General features: G+C 35.6%; 1 protein-coding gene across 1 annotated transcript in view; it reads right to left on the bottom strand.

The window, feature by feature from the left end:
- Nucleotides 1–17,435, bottom strand: part of LOC131593076 (voltage-dependent calcium channel subunit alpha-2/delta-1-like) — a 362,152-nt gene that overhangs the window by 146,972 nt on the left and 197,745 nt on the right. The window contains exon 6 of the mRNA XM_058865274.1: nucleotides 3,609–3,738. Within this exon, the coding sequence (XP_058721257.1) occupies nucleotides 3,609–3,738 (130 nt within the window). The remainder of the gene's footprint in view (nucleotides 1–3,608; nucleotides 3,739–17,435) is intronic.

Below are 17,435 nucleotides of genomic sequence, written 5' to 3'. Positions count from 1 at the left end.
ATTTTGACTGCCATGAAAGGGGAGTATGAAGCAACAGTATTTATATTTTATTATTACTAAGTTATATGAACCATCAATTACTTGTAAGTCAATATTTATGCCTGGCTTGATGGCTTTGGAGCAGGGAAGCCCTTTTTTCTTGCTGGTTGCTGTCCAAATATATTCCAAGTTATGTTGTCGTGTTCATGACACATTACTTTCAACCTGACACTTCAATCAGCTCTTCCATGCTAATCAAGTAGTGACATGTGGAAGCAGTATTTCTGATTTAAAGGGAGAAAAGTAGGAATAACCACACAGAAAAAAAAGCAAACCTGATTTGTGTGCTTTGCCTAACACCTCACCTCAAACCTTAACACCAGTACAGACACACGCCTAGAGGGAACTCTGCAGCAGATGGGGAGTGGATCTCAGACAGCAAGGGCATGTGGTGCCATCCACTGGGAAGATTAACCTTCATTTCCTTGTGCCAGGCATTTACTTCGGGCCTGCAGTTCCTATATTCTACTCAGCAATAAGCAGAGTACAATTTTAATGAGGATTTAGAAACAAGACTTCAGCTATTACTAATAGGAGATGCATGACTAATTCCCAGTGCATGTGGTAGAAAGAGGACCTGAGGGTCTGTTCTGTTTCAGCTGTAGATTGATTTTATTTCCAAACCTAAATAGGCCTCTTGAAAAATACTGAATTAAAAGTCTGATTTGGTTCTATTTTATTATGATTGCCCCCTCTCCTAAATCCTCAGAAACAGGCAAGTAAATTAACTCCTTAGACCTTTTCCTATCTCTGTACAAGTTTTGGCACAAAGTCCAGGGAAAGAAAAAAAAAATAAAAAATAAACAATTTTCATAATATTTCTTTCTACAATCAAATAACTCAAAAAGTAATAGCCTGGATGAAATAAATGGGTATTTTGTAATGATGTATCATATATTTTTATGGTGAAATACAGGGAACTACTTCACAAGAAGCTCATCACTATATTTCAAACAAAGCAAATCAGAGGACATTATTTTATAGACCATATTAGATTTTAAGTAGGCTGTGCACCATTACACATTACTAGAATTACTAGAAAAACCAGTTTTCCACTGTTCAGAAAATTCATTTCTGTTCAGAAAATTCTGTCCCACTGGCCAAATTTCATTATTTGATTCAATTTTAAAAATCATAAATAATCATAAATAATAACTACAATAGAAATGAAACATAAATAGAGAACATTTTAATGGATACCATATTGATTATCTTGAAGGTCTGTTCCAATCCTAACGAGTCTATGATTCTGTGATTAAGAGTCAAATTCCCAGTTTCATACAGAAAACAATTAATTAACATGAAAAAAGCATGATTGACAGGCCCAAGTGAAAATCCAGATCACGTGTGGCTCTGACAGTAATTGTCCCTCTCCCCTGGAGACAACAACCTGCTGCTGTAGGAGGCAAGAGAAGTGAAAACCAATCTCAAGGGGGAATAGCCAAGTAAAACATCAAGTCATTGAAAATTGTTCTGTGTGATCCAAAGAGCAATTCTGTTTCATCTGGCATCCTGCAAAGCCATATACAATACAGGAGAAAAAATGAAATCTGCTTGCCAAGGCATAATTCAGTCAAAAAAATTGGCTTCCAAGCCGTAAAACTTGTGAACTGTGTCTCATCCACTGTTTCTCAGAAGGATTCGCTGTAACACCTGTGTTGCAAATGCTTCCAAACAGATTGGGATTTAGACAAGAATTGCAGATACTATTTTCAAATGTACAGCTGCTCCCCGTTATAGGACACACAGAAACCTCTCCCAAGAATTGACAGGTTAGCTCCCATCAACAGGCAGAAAAATGACAGTGGTGCTCAAGATACATTATCAGTCTTTCTAGTGTTATAAAAATTGCTTTTATATCATAATGTGAAAACACTAAATTCTACTTTTGGAAATCTGTCAGTGAATGACTACCTCACAATTGCTCACTTGTGTTTCAGATGACACATGAACTTTTCAACTATAAAGTAGAACCTGGCAAGCATTTTTGTTTATTGATATGAAATCTGTCACTTTTAGGTATTCTCAATCTGTTATGTCTTAAAATTCCATCTGTAATGAAAATTACCCTGACACACAACAACCTGATTTTTCTGACACAGAATTACAGATTTCCTGGTAATTTTATAGGCTTCCACTTCTCTGGTAATTAATGTAAAACCCAGACCCAAAGAATCACGAACCATATATGGTGTATGTGCAATTACCTCTGTCCAGAAAGTGGCATTTCTTTCTGTTATTATCATTTTATTATATACCAAAGCTGTACCTTTCCTGTGGAAATCACAATTTCTCTTCTCTTTAAGGTTTATGGCCTCTACTGTAACATTACATAATATACATTTTTAAGGGATATGTGTCCTCAGGAATTTCATTTAAAATGTTAAATTCAACACAACAAGAAAACATTTTATGTGCTGTTATGATACCAAAGTTCACACAGCACATACAAATATCCCAATAAATGGAGAGGAGTTTTTTCAACATTTTACCAGTGAAGTATCAATTCTCTTAAATAAAAAAAAAAAGAAAAGGAAATGGCCTGTCACTTCTCTGTAATCCTGCAATTAAGGTGCACTTTAGCACTTATTAAAGCCAGAATCCCAGAATAATCCTTCAGATCTGTCAGCCAAGCTCATCATATAAGAATACAAGCTACTATGATTCTTTTCCCCATCATACTGACATTTCCATTTTCATCCCTGTGCCATTTATGGAAGCTGCACACAACTGTGGCCATGAATTTTAAAAAGCTCAGGTCACACTAGGGTCTCCTTCCTCTTGATGAGACTTTGAAAGAGGAAAAAGACTGCATTCCTGAAATTAGGACCTTAAAAAAAATCAAAATTTAAAAATACTATTCCTATTTAATTTTTCTTCCTCCCTTTTAAAAAAACATGCAGCCTCTTTGAATACTGAAATATATTTTTATTGTATAAAGACTTTTGCTTGCTAATGAGCACAGGGACTTATTTCCATTTTGAAATATAAATACTTAATTTTGAAATACAATTAAAGAATTCTCATCAGTATACACACACACACACACACACACACACACATATATATATTATTTTTTCGGATAGTTTTGAAAGACTTTATGCAAAGTCTCTGTCAGTCTGTTACTGCAATTCTAGAAATGCACTGGATGTACTACCAGCTCACACAGCATATTATATCCCTAAACTGTACCAGCTTATGAGATACTTAAAAATGTTTTCAGAACTTGTCTCTGCCTGAGGCCAAACAGTGTGTATAGAAGAGCTGTCAAGAATTGTTTGTATTAAATGTGAACAGCACAGAGAAAGAATGGATCAGAAAATCAGAATATGCAAGAGTTTTGTTTCACCTCCAGTTACATTTGTGAAATTCAGGTCCAATCCTAACGGATCTCTTTAACTGCAATTCATAAAATGAATCATATCCCTAATGCAACACATCTCTGAAGTAGCACTGAAAGAAGTAAAAGTGACAATAACAGTAAACCTATACTAAAAATGGAGACAAACATTTTAAGAATGAGAGCTTTGTATTAAAATATAAAATCACTTTGTTCACATGCTACTTACAGCCTTCATAAATATCTGTTGGTATATGGACTGCTGCATGTTGGTAAGATGTTTGCCGTCGGAAAACAGGATCGTCTTCAAATACTGGTCTGATTCTCTGGCTGCCAGATTCAGTTTCATTCTTTTCAGGCTATTTAAAGAAAAACATGTAAAGGGAAAAATTATTAAAAAGTGTGCTAAAAACAATGCCACTTACATTTTCTCTTTTTATGTAAAAAAAAAAAAATAAAAACAACATAGTGTTTCTTTCATTGCTAACAGTTTGCATTTGTGCATATACACAATTAGTTTCTCCAGGTCAAAGAATATTTGTGTACAGTTTGCTTTCAATTTTGATTTACCCAATACAATTCAGAGAAATGAAGACCTGCAAATGAAAAGAGCCTAATGCCTTGCACACTTGAACTGCATGGAATTTTACACCTATAACACAAGGCAAATTAATTACCTTTTATTACTTGTAATAATTTGCACCAAATCTTAAATATTACTTTACTTTTCCTTCTGCAGATTATATCTCAAATCACAAATCTAAAAATTATACCACCCATATGCGTTGCATGAACAGATTTTTCAGAGATGGTGCACAAAGCAAGGAAATTAAGACTTAGAATTTCTGATTGAATCAGGTTTTGTTCATTGATTTATTTTAAGCATGTCTCAGTGAATTCCTATGTACTGGTTACATCTGTCCAAGGGGAAAGGTCCCCAAACACTCAGGTGCTCACCTGTCTGCTTTGGGTTCCCGTCCTCTCTCACCTGTCTGCACGATGATACACACTTCCAATTCACTCAGTCAATTTGTACTAGTTCTTACACACTTTGAAAAGCAGAGAATTTTTCTAACTCAGCTACAAAAACTGCATGAAGTGTGGAACCAAGGAGGCAGTGAAGGCCAAAGAGGGGGTGGCAGTGTCTTCACCCGTCTCAACTGCAGCTGGAACAGGAGGCCCCATGCCATGGGCCAAGTGCCTCTTAAAGCAGTAATATAGCAGCTATAGTACTGAACTACTCAGGCCAGCTACTGGAGTCAATTATAAAGATATTTTTAATACTATAGAATCATCAGTTTTTGAAGATGTGCTATGCTTGATAAATAGGGCTGACAGTGAAGCACCTGATGGCCAGTCGGGGCATGTGTGTGCTGAGGCCATTCTGTTTTGTATCCTCTGTCAAAGCATAGACAGGTAAATTTTAGCTTATCCACAATGTCATGTAATGAAACTGCCTATGTTTTCTCATCTGCTTCATCTCAAGGTTACAGAACAATACCATTCTAAGTATAGGTTCAAATGCTGCCTGAAGTAAGCAGCAGTCCTCAGTGGGTTTTAAAGAACTGGTTTCCTTTGGGAATACAAAGGGCAGAACTCATCTAACCAGTGACAGCCACCAATTTCAACAACTCAGCAGTGTTGTGCTCATCACTGCAGGCTGCCTTCATAGGGAATGAAGAGAAATGGGAATGTTTAGAGTGCAATTCATCTTATCCTAATTAGACACCTATTTTCCCATGACATGAATCATGCTTTAGAAGTGCCTCCTACTTTTGATTGATTGTAGAAGTAGCTCTAGTGGAAATCACCTATATGTAGAAGTCAGCAATACAGCTGTCTAGAATTAGGTGAGATGAATCTCACAAGTATACTAAACTTCCAGAAGAAAAGAAGGTGGGTACTCATTTTGACTATTTTTATGCACATAGCTACTACAGCTTATGCTGAGAAATTCAATTTGTTCCTTAGTATTTAACCCCATTCAGGGAATGGGCAAGAGTTTGGGAGCTGTCCTAAGATGATCAAAGAGATATTGCTTTCTAATAATGTTCTTCTCAGTATTGCAAACTCAGAGAAATGACAAGAGAGGGGACATTCATCATTTAGGTGGGGTATTTGTGGAGCAACTGCTGTGCGTCCTAAGATCCTACTTCCCAAAAAGTGTTTGGACGTTGCCTGCTGGTCAGAAGTAAAGAATAAATTTTTTGATTTCCCTTGTTTCCATGTTTGGACTTTGCTTTTCTTTATTAAACTGTCTTTATCTCAATCCATGAGCCTTTTATTTTCTCACCCTTCCACTGCTGGAGGGGAGTGACAATGCAGGAGAATGTGACAGACAACTCTGTGTGCAACTGACAGCCAGACAAGGCTCACAACCATTAGAACTTTGAGTGGTGCAGACTGAAGCCAGGATCAGTAACAGTTTATGCATTGTATGATTTGGAATGACACAGAATTATGACAGCCTCAGACAATGTACATTGGTTCTATTTTTCATAGGTTTTTGTTGTGTTGTTTGCTTGGTTTTTTGGGTTTGTTTTTTTTTTGCTTCTACATTATCCCACTTTTTTTTTTTTTTTCTGTGCCCCAAAACTGGAATGCAAAACAAATTATGAAGTTCTTTTCACAAGTTATCTTTTAGCTTCACATTGCTCAAAGTAATGACTTTGTCTAATTATGCAAATACAATCCCAACAATCAATCATTCATGTGACAAAATCTCCCTTCTGTTGGAAAGTTAATTGATTATAAAATACATTTTAACACTCTTATTTCTAAAACTTAGTAGCAATGACTACAAACCCTCAATGCTTTCACAGGACACTTCAGAAAAAAATTGGGGATCACCAGGCCACATAACCACACTAAAATACCAGAACAAGTGAATGTCGAAAGATTGCTTTCAACTAAGTTTCCACAAGAAATATTTGGGAAGGAATGGGTATGGTAAAAGAGAAAGGGCATGAACATAGAATCAAAGCATATTCTGAGTTGGAAAGGGCTGACTATTCAAAGTTAATCAAAGCTCAATTTCTGGCCCTACAAATACCAATCCTAAGAATCACATAATGTTCCACACAGTCCATCCTTGCAGATCTTACACAGAATTTTTTGTCTTATAATATATTTAGACATTTACTTGAAATTCCTGAAGCATCACAACATAAAATGATCATGTTTCTTTTACTTAATATTTCAATTTTATTTCAATTAATACATACAAACCTTCAGTCTTTCCATTCACTCATAAGCTATGAAAGAAGCTTCATGTCTACTGCTAAAATCTGCTTAAACTTCGTTGAAATGGAAAACATTTAATTAATTAAGACCTGAATACCTTAAAATTAAAAAAAAAAAATAATAAATTACTTTCTCATATTTCTAATAGCACACAGACACACACAGGTCCCCCTGAAAAAGACTGTGACTGAGTCTGTTTTATTCCTACCGATATTCCATGATACCCAACCAAAAACATTAATCTAAAAACTCTTCTAAACTTCATTAATGCAGTGGATCTAAAACTACATAAAGAAATGTAGATGCTTTCACACTGCTCTTGTTGACCTTCGTGGGAGTATTCTGTGATGTAAAACTCTGATACCGAAACAACACATCAATGTGCCAAAAAACCAGAGAGAGCAAATAACAAAACCCTTTAAAAATTTTAAAGTTACCCTCACACAGGAACAATTTGTTCTGTAAATGTAAAGGTGTCTGAACTGGTTCTATACACAACAGGTAAGTACCAGAACCATTACTGACAAATTAGTGCTGAACTCACTTGGGCCACCACCTCCTGAGCAGCAAGACCAATGAATGCTGTGCCAGGCCTTATACGTCCAAATAATTTATAGTATAGTGAATCCTTCTACATAAAATAAATCTATTTTGTTTTCATTTTAAAACTTTTGAATTTCAAGTATATTAATCTAAAAAAAGAAGATTAAAAAGGAAAATTTCATTGTTATTAATTATTTTAATTAGGCATTTCCATGAAAAGCCTGACAGATTGTGGTGTCAACTGGTACTGTGTTATAACCAGTTAAACTTTTGTTTTCAGAAAAGTAGCAAAACACATATTTTGACAGAAAGTGATCCAGCGTGTGAATATAATTAAAATCCAACTCCAACCAATTTCTCTCTCAAGCCAGGAGCTGAAATGCAATCAATACTGGCACAGAAAAATCCCACAGGAGAGAGTGGCTGAAGATTAATTTTCTATCTATTCAAACCTAGCCTTCACTTAATGCATTACATTGTTACCCACCACTGACAGTCAGCAAAATAACTCACTCATTTTGCTGCAATGAATTTCCAGACCAATTTCTTCCTTCCTTGAGAGGTAGATGAAATAGCACATTTGTGCTATTTTATAGTGCTTTTTTGTTGTTGTTGTGGAGTTTGTTTGTGGTTTTGTTTTGTTTTTGTTTTGTTTTGTTTTGTTTTGTTTAATAAATAATGTTGGTTTGTTTTTTTTTTTCATGTGTCTACTGTCACCATCAGAATAAAAGAAAATTGATACAGCAACTAAAACTCAAGAATGATGTTTTTTGCAGCTATTCTTTGTGATTATTTCTAAATTACTTTTGGCATGATCTCCAGTAAACTGGAGGGTACCTTCTGCATCTTCTTTATAAGCCAAATACATAGCAGAAAGGCTGCTGTGTAGAGGGTTTTCATGTAATTACATGATTTAATTGGAAGCTTTATTCCAAGAAGTATTACTGAAAGATGTGTCTAGAAAAGAAAACATCCATTAAAACAAAACTGATAAAGATCATTTCAAGAAATTGTGATGCAGTCTAGCTGACCATTTCACTGCAGCCAAATTTCTTTTCACAGCATTCAGCTACTTTTTATCATCACAGCTGTAAGAAGATGCATGGATTTTCTATTTCTAGTAATAAATTTTCGTTTAGGTCAAAAACACTGGTTATTGTGGAAATGAGAAGGTTTTTCCATTAGTATAAAATTTATTTTTACTTTTTGCAAATGTTGAAAACTCACAACTTGAAAGCTGATACTATCTTTTAAAAAAAATCATTCATGAAACACAAAAATAACCCACCACCAATTGAAGCAATCCTCCAGTTATTTTCTGAAAGCAGATTCTTTTCAGGAACAATGTAGAAGTTTCTCAAAACATCATAACAGGTTTAGCATCAAGATGAAAGAATAAAAGTAGATTTCGTTCTATTCCTGAGCTGATATCCAGCCAGAAACAAAGACACCTGCCCGGTTTCATATTTAAAAAAACAGACAGGAATTGGTTTCTAGTATTTTCCATTGCCTTCATATTCAGGGACTGTGTTCTGCATAAAACCTCACTGTCCCTACCAATGCCATTTTAGAGAATGAATGTAGAGAAGGAATTACAATTGCTGTGGTTTTAGGGACATCAAAATTCTTCCTCAGTGATTCCTTCCTGTCTTACCTTGCAGAATTCCAAAAGTCTTACATTTTCATCTCTAGGTTTCAGCCTGGTTTTCATTTCTGAATATCTGCTGAAACTTCTAAATGCAAATTTTTAAACAATTGAGGCTCATTTCTTTTAATTCTCTCCCAGATCTACTCTGTACAGATGAAACTGTCACGTACAAAATAAGCACAGAATTTCTCCTCTGCTCAGTTCTGTACTCAGTTTTTCTTTTTCTGTTTTAGTTAGTTTCATTGTTTTCTTGGGTTTTTTCCTCCCTGAGGAAAATAATCCAGTAGAACTACATACACAGCCCCTCAGAAAATGCTTGTGGCCCCATTAAAAAGTTAGAGCTGGACTGAACACAGAGGGTAAAATGGGATGTTGCTGGAAGCACACAGCTCAGCAAATGCCTGCAGCAAGCAAGGGCTGGGGACAGCTCTTCTAAGGATTAGGAGTTAATTTTGAAGAGCAGCTAGAATGCATTTCTAACAGCCACAGCACTTTTACTGCATTTTTGATAATGTAATGAGTGCACTGTCTTCTGACAACATTTTTTATTTCCTTTCCACTAGCTGTGATTTTCCAGCTGCGGGAAGACTGCCGAGCGCATTCAGGTGGTTGTGACAGAACTGTGAAGAGTTAATTTTGTTTTCACTCTGTGCCAGTGGGGGACTGTGGTCTTCACTTTGCAACATGATGATTTTAAGTGTCATCCTTCTGTCTACTCTTAGGGATAAAACAATTAAAAGATATACAAATGAAACAAGAAAACAGTTGTCTCAGAACCAAAATATTTTTCTGTTATACAACAGGGAAGTGTTAAATGTAAGAATATATATATGCATATTTACATATATAAACGTAAGAAAATGTATTTTTTTTTTTTTTCAAATATAAGTAGGGTCTGGGTAGCTTCAGAAAGGGAACTAAGACAGAATTTAGTAAGGAGGTAATTTATATTTGCATCTCTCAGTGTGTCATTCTCAAGGACCATTATATTTTATATAGATAGGAATTGTTTTCAGTGCTTTTAATGTCTCCATATGCTTCTAATGCACCAATCAGTTACTGTAAGTCATTGAAAAAACAAATGGAACTCTGATTGAGTATTGATATTTTAAAAAAAAATTAATTCTCTTACAGAAGTCATTTTATTTCCTGCCAATTGAGTAATGCCAGTATGTACCAAATACAGAATAAAAAAAATTTAGAAGTATTTGTTTGCCTCCTAGGCTAGTTTTAAAATGCAGCTATCTTTTGTCTATGATAATTTCTATGCAGCTAATTACAGACTTGTCCCTGTCTACTGTATACAAGACTATATTTTATGGGTGGTGTGAAACTATGTGGGGAGGTTGTGTGTTCATTTATCTGACCTTTATGGTTCACAACTTCTGATGAGAACTTTCAGATATACACAAAATTATTATATATCTCAAACTTAATAGTGTTTTCTTTTTATTTGTATTTTGACCTATTCACACAATTCAATACATCATGAATTTGGTTTCATGAAATTAATTGAGAGATGAGATTGAGAACACTGGGACAGGTTGCCCAGAGAATTGGTAGATGCCTCCATCTCTGGCAATATTCAAGGTCAAGTTGGTTTGGGCTCTGAGCAACCTGATCTGGTTGAAGATATCCTTGTATATTACATGGACTTGGAGTAGATGAACTTCAAAAGTTCCTTGCAATCAAAACTATTCTGTGATCCTGTAAAATATTGTAGCATTTCAATGAATTATATTCTAGAGAAACTGATAAAACTGTCTGGGTTTTCCCAATTTCTTCAAATGAAAAGATTTTCAAAATAGAAATCCAAGCTTCTAGAAGTCCTGTTTAAAAGAGTTGACATTACACCTATGAGGGTGCCTTAAATTCCATAATTCAGGTATTTATATATGTCTATAATTTGCTTTATAGACATTTATATATGCCTATAATTTCTGAAAAAAGGTACATTTTTTCAATAAGTTAAAAAAACCCAAACTCTTAAGATTAAAATATAGTAATAAATGAACTAGTGAAAATTTATTTTTTTAATTATTACAGATTATATGTGGCCTTCATTACAAATCTACACAGTCTGCTGTAGTAATCTCAGCACGCAAAAATTCATTTCTGCTCTGTCCTATTTTCTCTTGAGCTACAATGACAGGCAAAATGAAATGTGTATTTAAATATTTAAGCACATAAGAAATACAAGACTTATTTATCTTCCTAAAGATAAATGGGACTTCCCCATCCCGAGGTCATCAGAAATCCCCACAGTATTTCAGGGATGATGGAGAGCTGCCTCATAATGCCATCAGCACCCCTGGATCCCTCTCATCTGGTGCCATGGACACAAAGATGTCTGACTAGCCCCCGTGGTCCCTCATTCCATCTCTTCCACTCCTGAAGGTTCAGGCAACACCTCCATACCCCTCCTGGGTTATACATCCTGGTCATGAGATCAGGAATCCTGATGTGTAATCCCATTTGAACATCCCACCCTGGTCCTCTTCCACATGGGGTGATAGTCTGGGAAATCTCGGGGGCTTTTGGCCAAGGTGTTCACTAAGGGTGATCTTCCTGCCTGCCCTTACATTATCAGGTGTTGCAGAGAACCACCTGCTCAGCACTGAGTGGGACAGTGGCCTGGCTGGACACAACAATCCCATTAGACAACAATGGGAATACAGGATCATATCAGAAGAAAAGAGAATCTCCCTTTAACTGACTGAAATGGTACTAGGAGTTCAGAAAAGCCCAGTTAATTGTTAAATAAACAAACAAAAAAATAATTTAAATTTCATAGCCTCCTTCACTGATCTTTCACGTGCCATGAGAGTACTCAAACATATGTAATAAAATAAAATAAAAATATCCATTGTTGACAAAATTCACATATAATACTTAGTCATCTAAATTTCGAGACCAAAATGCACTCTAGAGAATTTTGATTTTTCATACATCACCCAATTAAATTTCAAACTAGGAACTGTTTTTCTCTTATTGGAATAAATTACCCTGTCTACCTTTTACTATCCCCACATCTGATTAAAGATCATATCCCTGGAAAACAAGAACTGTTAAATCATCTTAATGCTTCATTAGGAATTAGTTATAATACCAACTGAAGGTGAACATTTAATAAATTTGATTTTTTTCATCTGATGCACTTGTCTTTACCCTTTGCTAAGCCATCAACTGATCCTGTTTCACATTTCATTCTTCTCTTCAGTCATACTGGCTAGGTCTAGTTTTTGTACATCCTGCAGCATACTAATTTGTTATTCATTGCTCCTTCTTCTTTGTACCATCTTCTGTGTCAATAACAACTTAAATTGAAAGTACAAAGCTGCTTTGAGAAGAAGGTTGGGATATGAAGAAGGCCTCCTAATCCATTTTTCCCCCACTAATGGGGCTTAAAACACTATATAAACATCAGATGCTAATTCATGGTCACATAAATTTAATGCAGCTTTTCACTAATTAAATGACAGCTGTATCTAGGTAGACAAAGGCTGGATGTAAAACTAACCATGACCTATGGACCACAGACTTTCCCTGCAGACTAAATACCATACTATAACTTAAGTAAAATTCCATAACACTGTGGAAGACTATTTATATGACTTTTCAAAATGCTAGGTGAAATCCTAACAGTGCAATAATGCAATAGAATATCATTCACAGGAACTAGGGGAAATTTGAGAAAGACAATCTGCCCAAGTAAAAAAGCATGTCAGAAGAAAGCAAATAAACAGAAAAAACAAACAATAAAAAAAAAAAAACAAAAGGAAGAAGAAAGAGGTCAATCTGTAGATTTTGAAAGAGTTTTTAAAAAGTCAGCAAATTAAAACACTTACGTAAAAGGTCAACTGAAGTTTGAGTTCAAAAAAACTATTAGAGCTGGAAAACATGATTTCCAAATGGATTAAAATTTATTTTCAATACACACCATAAAGAGAGCTGCAAGAATACTTTTAACACATTGTTTTACACACCAACACTAAAAACTTGGGAAGATTTCAACTCTGTTGATGATAATAGATATGATTGTCTCCTTCAACATGTTTTTTTCCCCCTCCTATTCTCCAAAACACAAAAGGGAAAGAACATGTTGAGAATGGCTATGTGGAAAGACCAGGGAATGTGACCTGGCCCTTTGCAGTTTTCATCAGCTGGTTCAGAATTTGCAGTTGGGGCAGGGCAGGAACAGGACTTGCATTTCATCACCTACACTACACTACACTACAAACCACAGAGAACTCTCTTTAAATATTAAAAATATTGTAAGTAATCCTTTCCAGGATTCTTGATCTGACTTGGAATATTCAAAGCCTATCTCCAGCTTCGATCAGTCGTATGAAAACATCAGATTGAGTCATTTGTTTTGTTTTGTACAACTTAAAAGTCTCAATGTGACCCACACATTTCAAAGCAGCACATCACAACAGTCAAACAACATTGGGATCTGTAATCAGGCAACAAAGTGCCTGCTAAAAATCACTGCCTCAAATGCCATAAATGTCCTATGACAAGTTCAGCTTTTGGTGCTGCTTTTATTTACCAATAAACAATTACACTGTATTCACTGCAATTGCTATCACTCATGCATTTGATATTAGTAGGAAATATCCTGAAGCAAGAAATCTTCCATTGAACTGATGAATCACCACCTTTAGGGCTGAATTCTGATCTTTGATGTGGCATAAACTCAGCCTCCATGGGGAGACTTCAAGCCCTGCTCTTTTGTGCAAATTTGCCTTCAAGGTAGGATTCTCTGCATTAAGAACAGTCTCATCTTTTTTAGGACACTGGCAACTACAGCTATCACTCTTGCCATTATTATTTCATAACTCTGTTTCACAGGTAGGAGATAGCTCTGGGGCAGTCATTTATTTCATTATCATGTATTTTTCATTTCAAACTTGAACATATATTCATTTGGGAGAAGGGAAGACTTGCACAAATTTGAATAAAGGACCACAAACCTGATACCTTCTTTTTTTTTTTTTTTTTTTTTTTAACTAGGAAAAAAAAGAAAAGGGAAAAAAAAAAAAAAACAAAAAAAAAACAGAAAGAATCCCTGCTTCCTGTGGCAATAATTTGCAATAGGAAGCTCAAAGGAATGCCTTTTTTTTCCCTGTGGGCTGTACTCAAGCTTACCTTTAAGACCTTGAAATGGAAAGAGATGAATGTCTCCCAGTGATACTTGGTAAAAGAAACTCGTTCCCTTTTAAACAATGTATGTATGTACAACACCTACTTGTTGGCACCTTCTTGCAGGGGTGTGCAAATCACAGTTTTAGTGAAGGTTTCCAACTTGATTTTCCAATCCCTCTGACATAGACTTGCCCTTTTACTCATCATAAATGGGAATAGCAGAAATTTTTTATGACCAATTTTAAAAATTTCTTCTGTATCAAAGCAGTAAAGGACAAAGAGAAGATGAAAAGAACTACAACTCATCATAGCTGTGACTGCAGTCTCAAACCATATTGGTTGTCATACAATGAAAGCAGAGGGAATAAGAGACCTAAGGGAGCTAAGGAAGTTAGCTGGTTATTCTTGCTAGGCTGCCCCATTGCAAAAAGAACCTGGATCCTTTACAGCTTAGCACTTAAGCTCATCCTAAATGATTTGAGACTAATTTCTTATTGGAAATGCCTATCCTTCACTGTCTGTGAAATATTGAAAAGCTAGTAGCTTTAGCTCAGGAAAAAACTGATTCTTTGAAGCCCAGCCTTAGCTAAACCCAGGTGGTAAAATCTTGATTTGGTTGCTTGCATGCTGGCATTCAGACACAGTGAAAGCACAGAGACAGAACTACTCTTACATATGCAAATAAATGGGAGCTTTCTAAAGGTTCTGTCCTATCAGAATCAGGTTTAAAAACCTTGAAAAGCCAGAGGAAATCTGTGCCTGTTTGCTGACATGTAAAAGCAGTCTTTGTCCCAGCTTTCTGTGTAGTGTCAGGGCCAGTCATTACAATCAGTCTCACTTTTCAATCCAGCAAGTGGCAGTTGCTGGGCTTGAAGAAATCTGGCATCACCCTTTCAGTCTCTAGAAGTCTTTTTATACCTGTCACCTTTGAGACTGGATGACTAGAGTCCCCCATCTGCCTCAGCTCCTGATCCTCTGCAAAACTGACCATATTCACATGCCACCTCCCCCTCAGGGGCTCTACCTGACCCAACAGGCAGCTCCTAAAACACTGGTGTACAGAGGACACTTTTGTTTTCTGGTGTCCAGCTATAAAATACATAAAATATTGTACTTGTATGAATTAAATTATTCTGCCATTTTCAACGTATGATTTAGTGAGAAAAGCCAGGAAACTCCTGGATTCTTGTGGCTGGAAGGAAACAAAAAAACAAATCAGCATTTTTCTGATCAAATCTACAGTAGGTTCAGACTTATTTACAAATAAACTTGGGATATTTCATTCACAGACTTCTTTTTACTAAATGAATCATAGGTGTACATATAAGCAGATTTTGCAACCTTGATACCATGCAATACTTGTGTAAGGCTATAAGCAGAGACTCAATAAACTTTCAAAGACACTGTCAGTGCCTTTAAATCTCCAAGTCTCTTCCTGGGAAGAAACAAAGCCCACAAGGATCATGCCTCTTAGATAACCATTTTGGTGTCTTCTTGCTTCTGCCCAATATTATCCTTCACTTCATAATTAAAAAAAACAAACCAAAAAACCATAAAAAACAAACAAAAATGTTGAGGGGTGGAAATTATTTTGTTTTATAAAATGTTTATTAAGACACACCGTGATTTTTCTGAAAGAATTTACATTCACAACTAATTCTCCTTTCATATTTTTACAATAGTTTTCAATTTGATGTAGATATAATATTTTATCAGGTTTTTTCAATCATTGGGTTTTTTATAAAACTCTAGCTTGACAGCTGCATTTATGCTGCACTTTAAACTCAGAGCTAGTTTCACAAATTATTCCAAAATAACAATCACTGAATTAGCAAAAGTTCCTAAACCATATGGTTCTAAAATATTTCTTCCTTCTTTATTATAAAGTAATAAAAAATGTATTTGTTTTAAAATCAACCACAGGCATGTTGCAGATTTTTGCCTCTAGTGGAACCCACAGATTGGCTCCAAGTTGCATTCTGAATTCACACTTTGTGCAGATACTTACTGCCCAAAGGGACCCATAATTTTACAGCCTCCACGTTAGTTCAGCAAAATAAAACAAAAGGTGCTACTATCACTTAGAGTGTGTGACCAATAATTGCTCAAGGGGCACAGCTCTGTTAGTCATGACTGCAAGCCAGTATGAGACTGCATGAAAGCAATGTCTAATAAATCACTTGTGCAACCAGGGACACAGCTCTTGTCAGGAGACACAACTGGCTGCTCCCAATTAAAGTCCAGGGATTACAGAGAAACTGGAGCCTTCCAATGATGTGTGGCTGGTTTCACGTTAGAGACATTTCTTTATTTGTATTACTTAGTTCTTTCCATCAAATCATTGAAAAACCATTTCCTTAGGCTGTTGTAGCTTGTGCAGGAAAAAGTTTATAAAATCATGACAAAAAACTATAATAAAAAAAATTGGAAAAGGAGCAAGATGCAAAGAGAACAGGAGAGAAACTTTAAGAATGGAATTCAGGATGAATGAAAATTAAGCAATTGAGCAATTCAGTGTATAGTTGAGTTGTAGATTACTTGAATACAAGGAAACAGAAAAAAAAATAGATTTAGGAAGAATCTATAAATTAGATGTGGAATCACTGGAAATAAAATGGAGACCAACATAAAAAAGAGAAAAGAATTGAGCAGTGAAGCAAAATTACTATAAATAAAGTGGGAGTACAAAGGACAAGATGAGAACAGGTGAAGCAATATGAAAACTAATGGGAAAGAGCAGCTTAATGTGGGACTACTCAGTTGCCCAATAAAAGCACTGCAGCATTTGTCCAAATTCAACAAGCTTTTGACACCTGCAAATTAAAGTGCACAAACAGGCTGTAATATATCAAACTGTTCTTGGGAAAAGGACAATGAATAAAAACCTGAGAGACCGAAACTAAATTACAAGTTTGGCCATTATCTTCCTATGAGATATAAAAAACGGAAATATAATACCTCCTACCTTGTTGTGAGGATAAAACTCATTAATTATCATCAAGTGTTCACACAATACATGGAGAGCTGGGGGGAGAGGAAATAAGCAAGCAGAACATAATTGCTGTTGTAAGACAAAGGCTACAGAAGGTCTATTACTGATTGATGGATGGACTTTGGGCTTACAAATTGATCATTTTATCTGAGAGACTGAGGAATCCAAAGGCCAGAGAATGATTGGCCTTCATGTGTTTCTTTATTTTTTTAAGTACAAGCAAGCCCAGTCATTAGAGTCGAAAAGGTCCATCAAGACAGGAGATGAAAAATGAGAGAAGGATCTCCTGAATGTGATATGGAAATGGGAAGAAAGGACACAGAATTTAAGAGATTGCTCTTCTGAAAAGGCTGTAATATGCAAAGGATGAATGGAGACAAATAAAAACTGGAAGGCAAGACCTGTGAGATTAATTTCTTCTAATTCTTCAGATCCAAAAGTTAAGACATAAAAGGATCTGTTAAAGGAACCTGGTCAACACA

Source organism: Poecile atricapillus, chromosome Z (assembly GCF_030490865.1).
Source record: "Poecile atricapillus isolate bPoeAtr1 chromosome Z, bPoeAtr1.hap1, whole genome shotgun sequence".
Taxonomy (NCBI): Eukaryota; Metazoa; Chordata; class Aves; order Passeriformes; family Paridae; genus Poecile; species Poecile atricapillus.
Note: the sequence above shows the minus strand (reverse complement) of the source record. Positions and strands in the feature narration are given on the sequence as shown.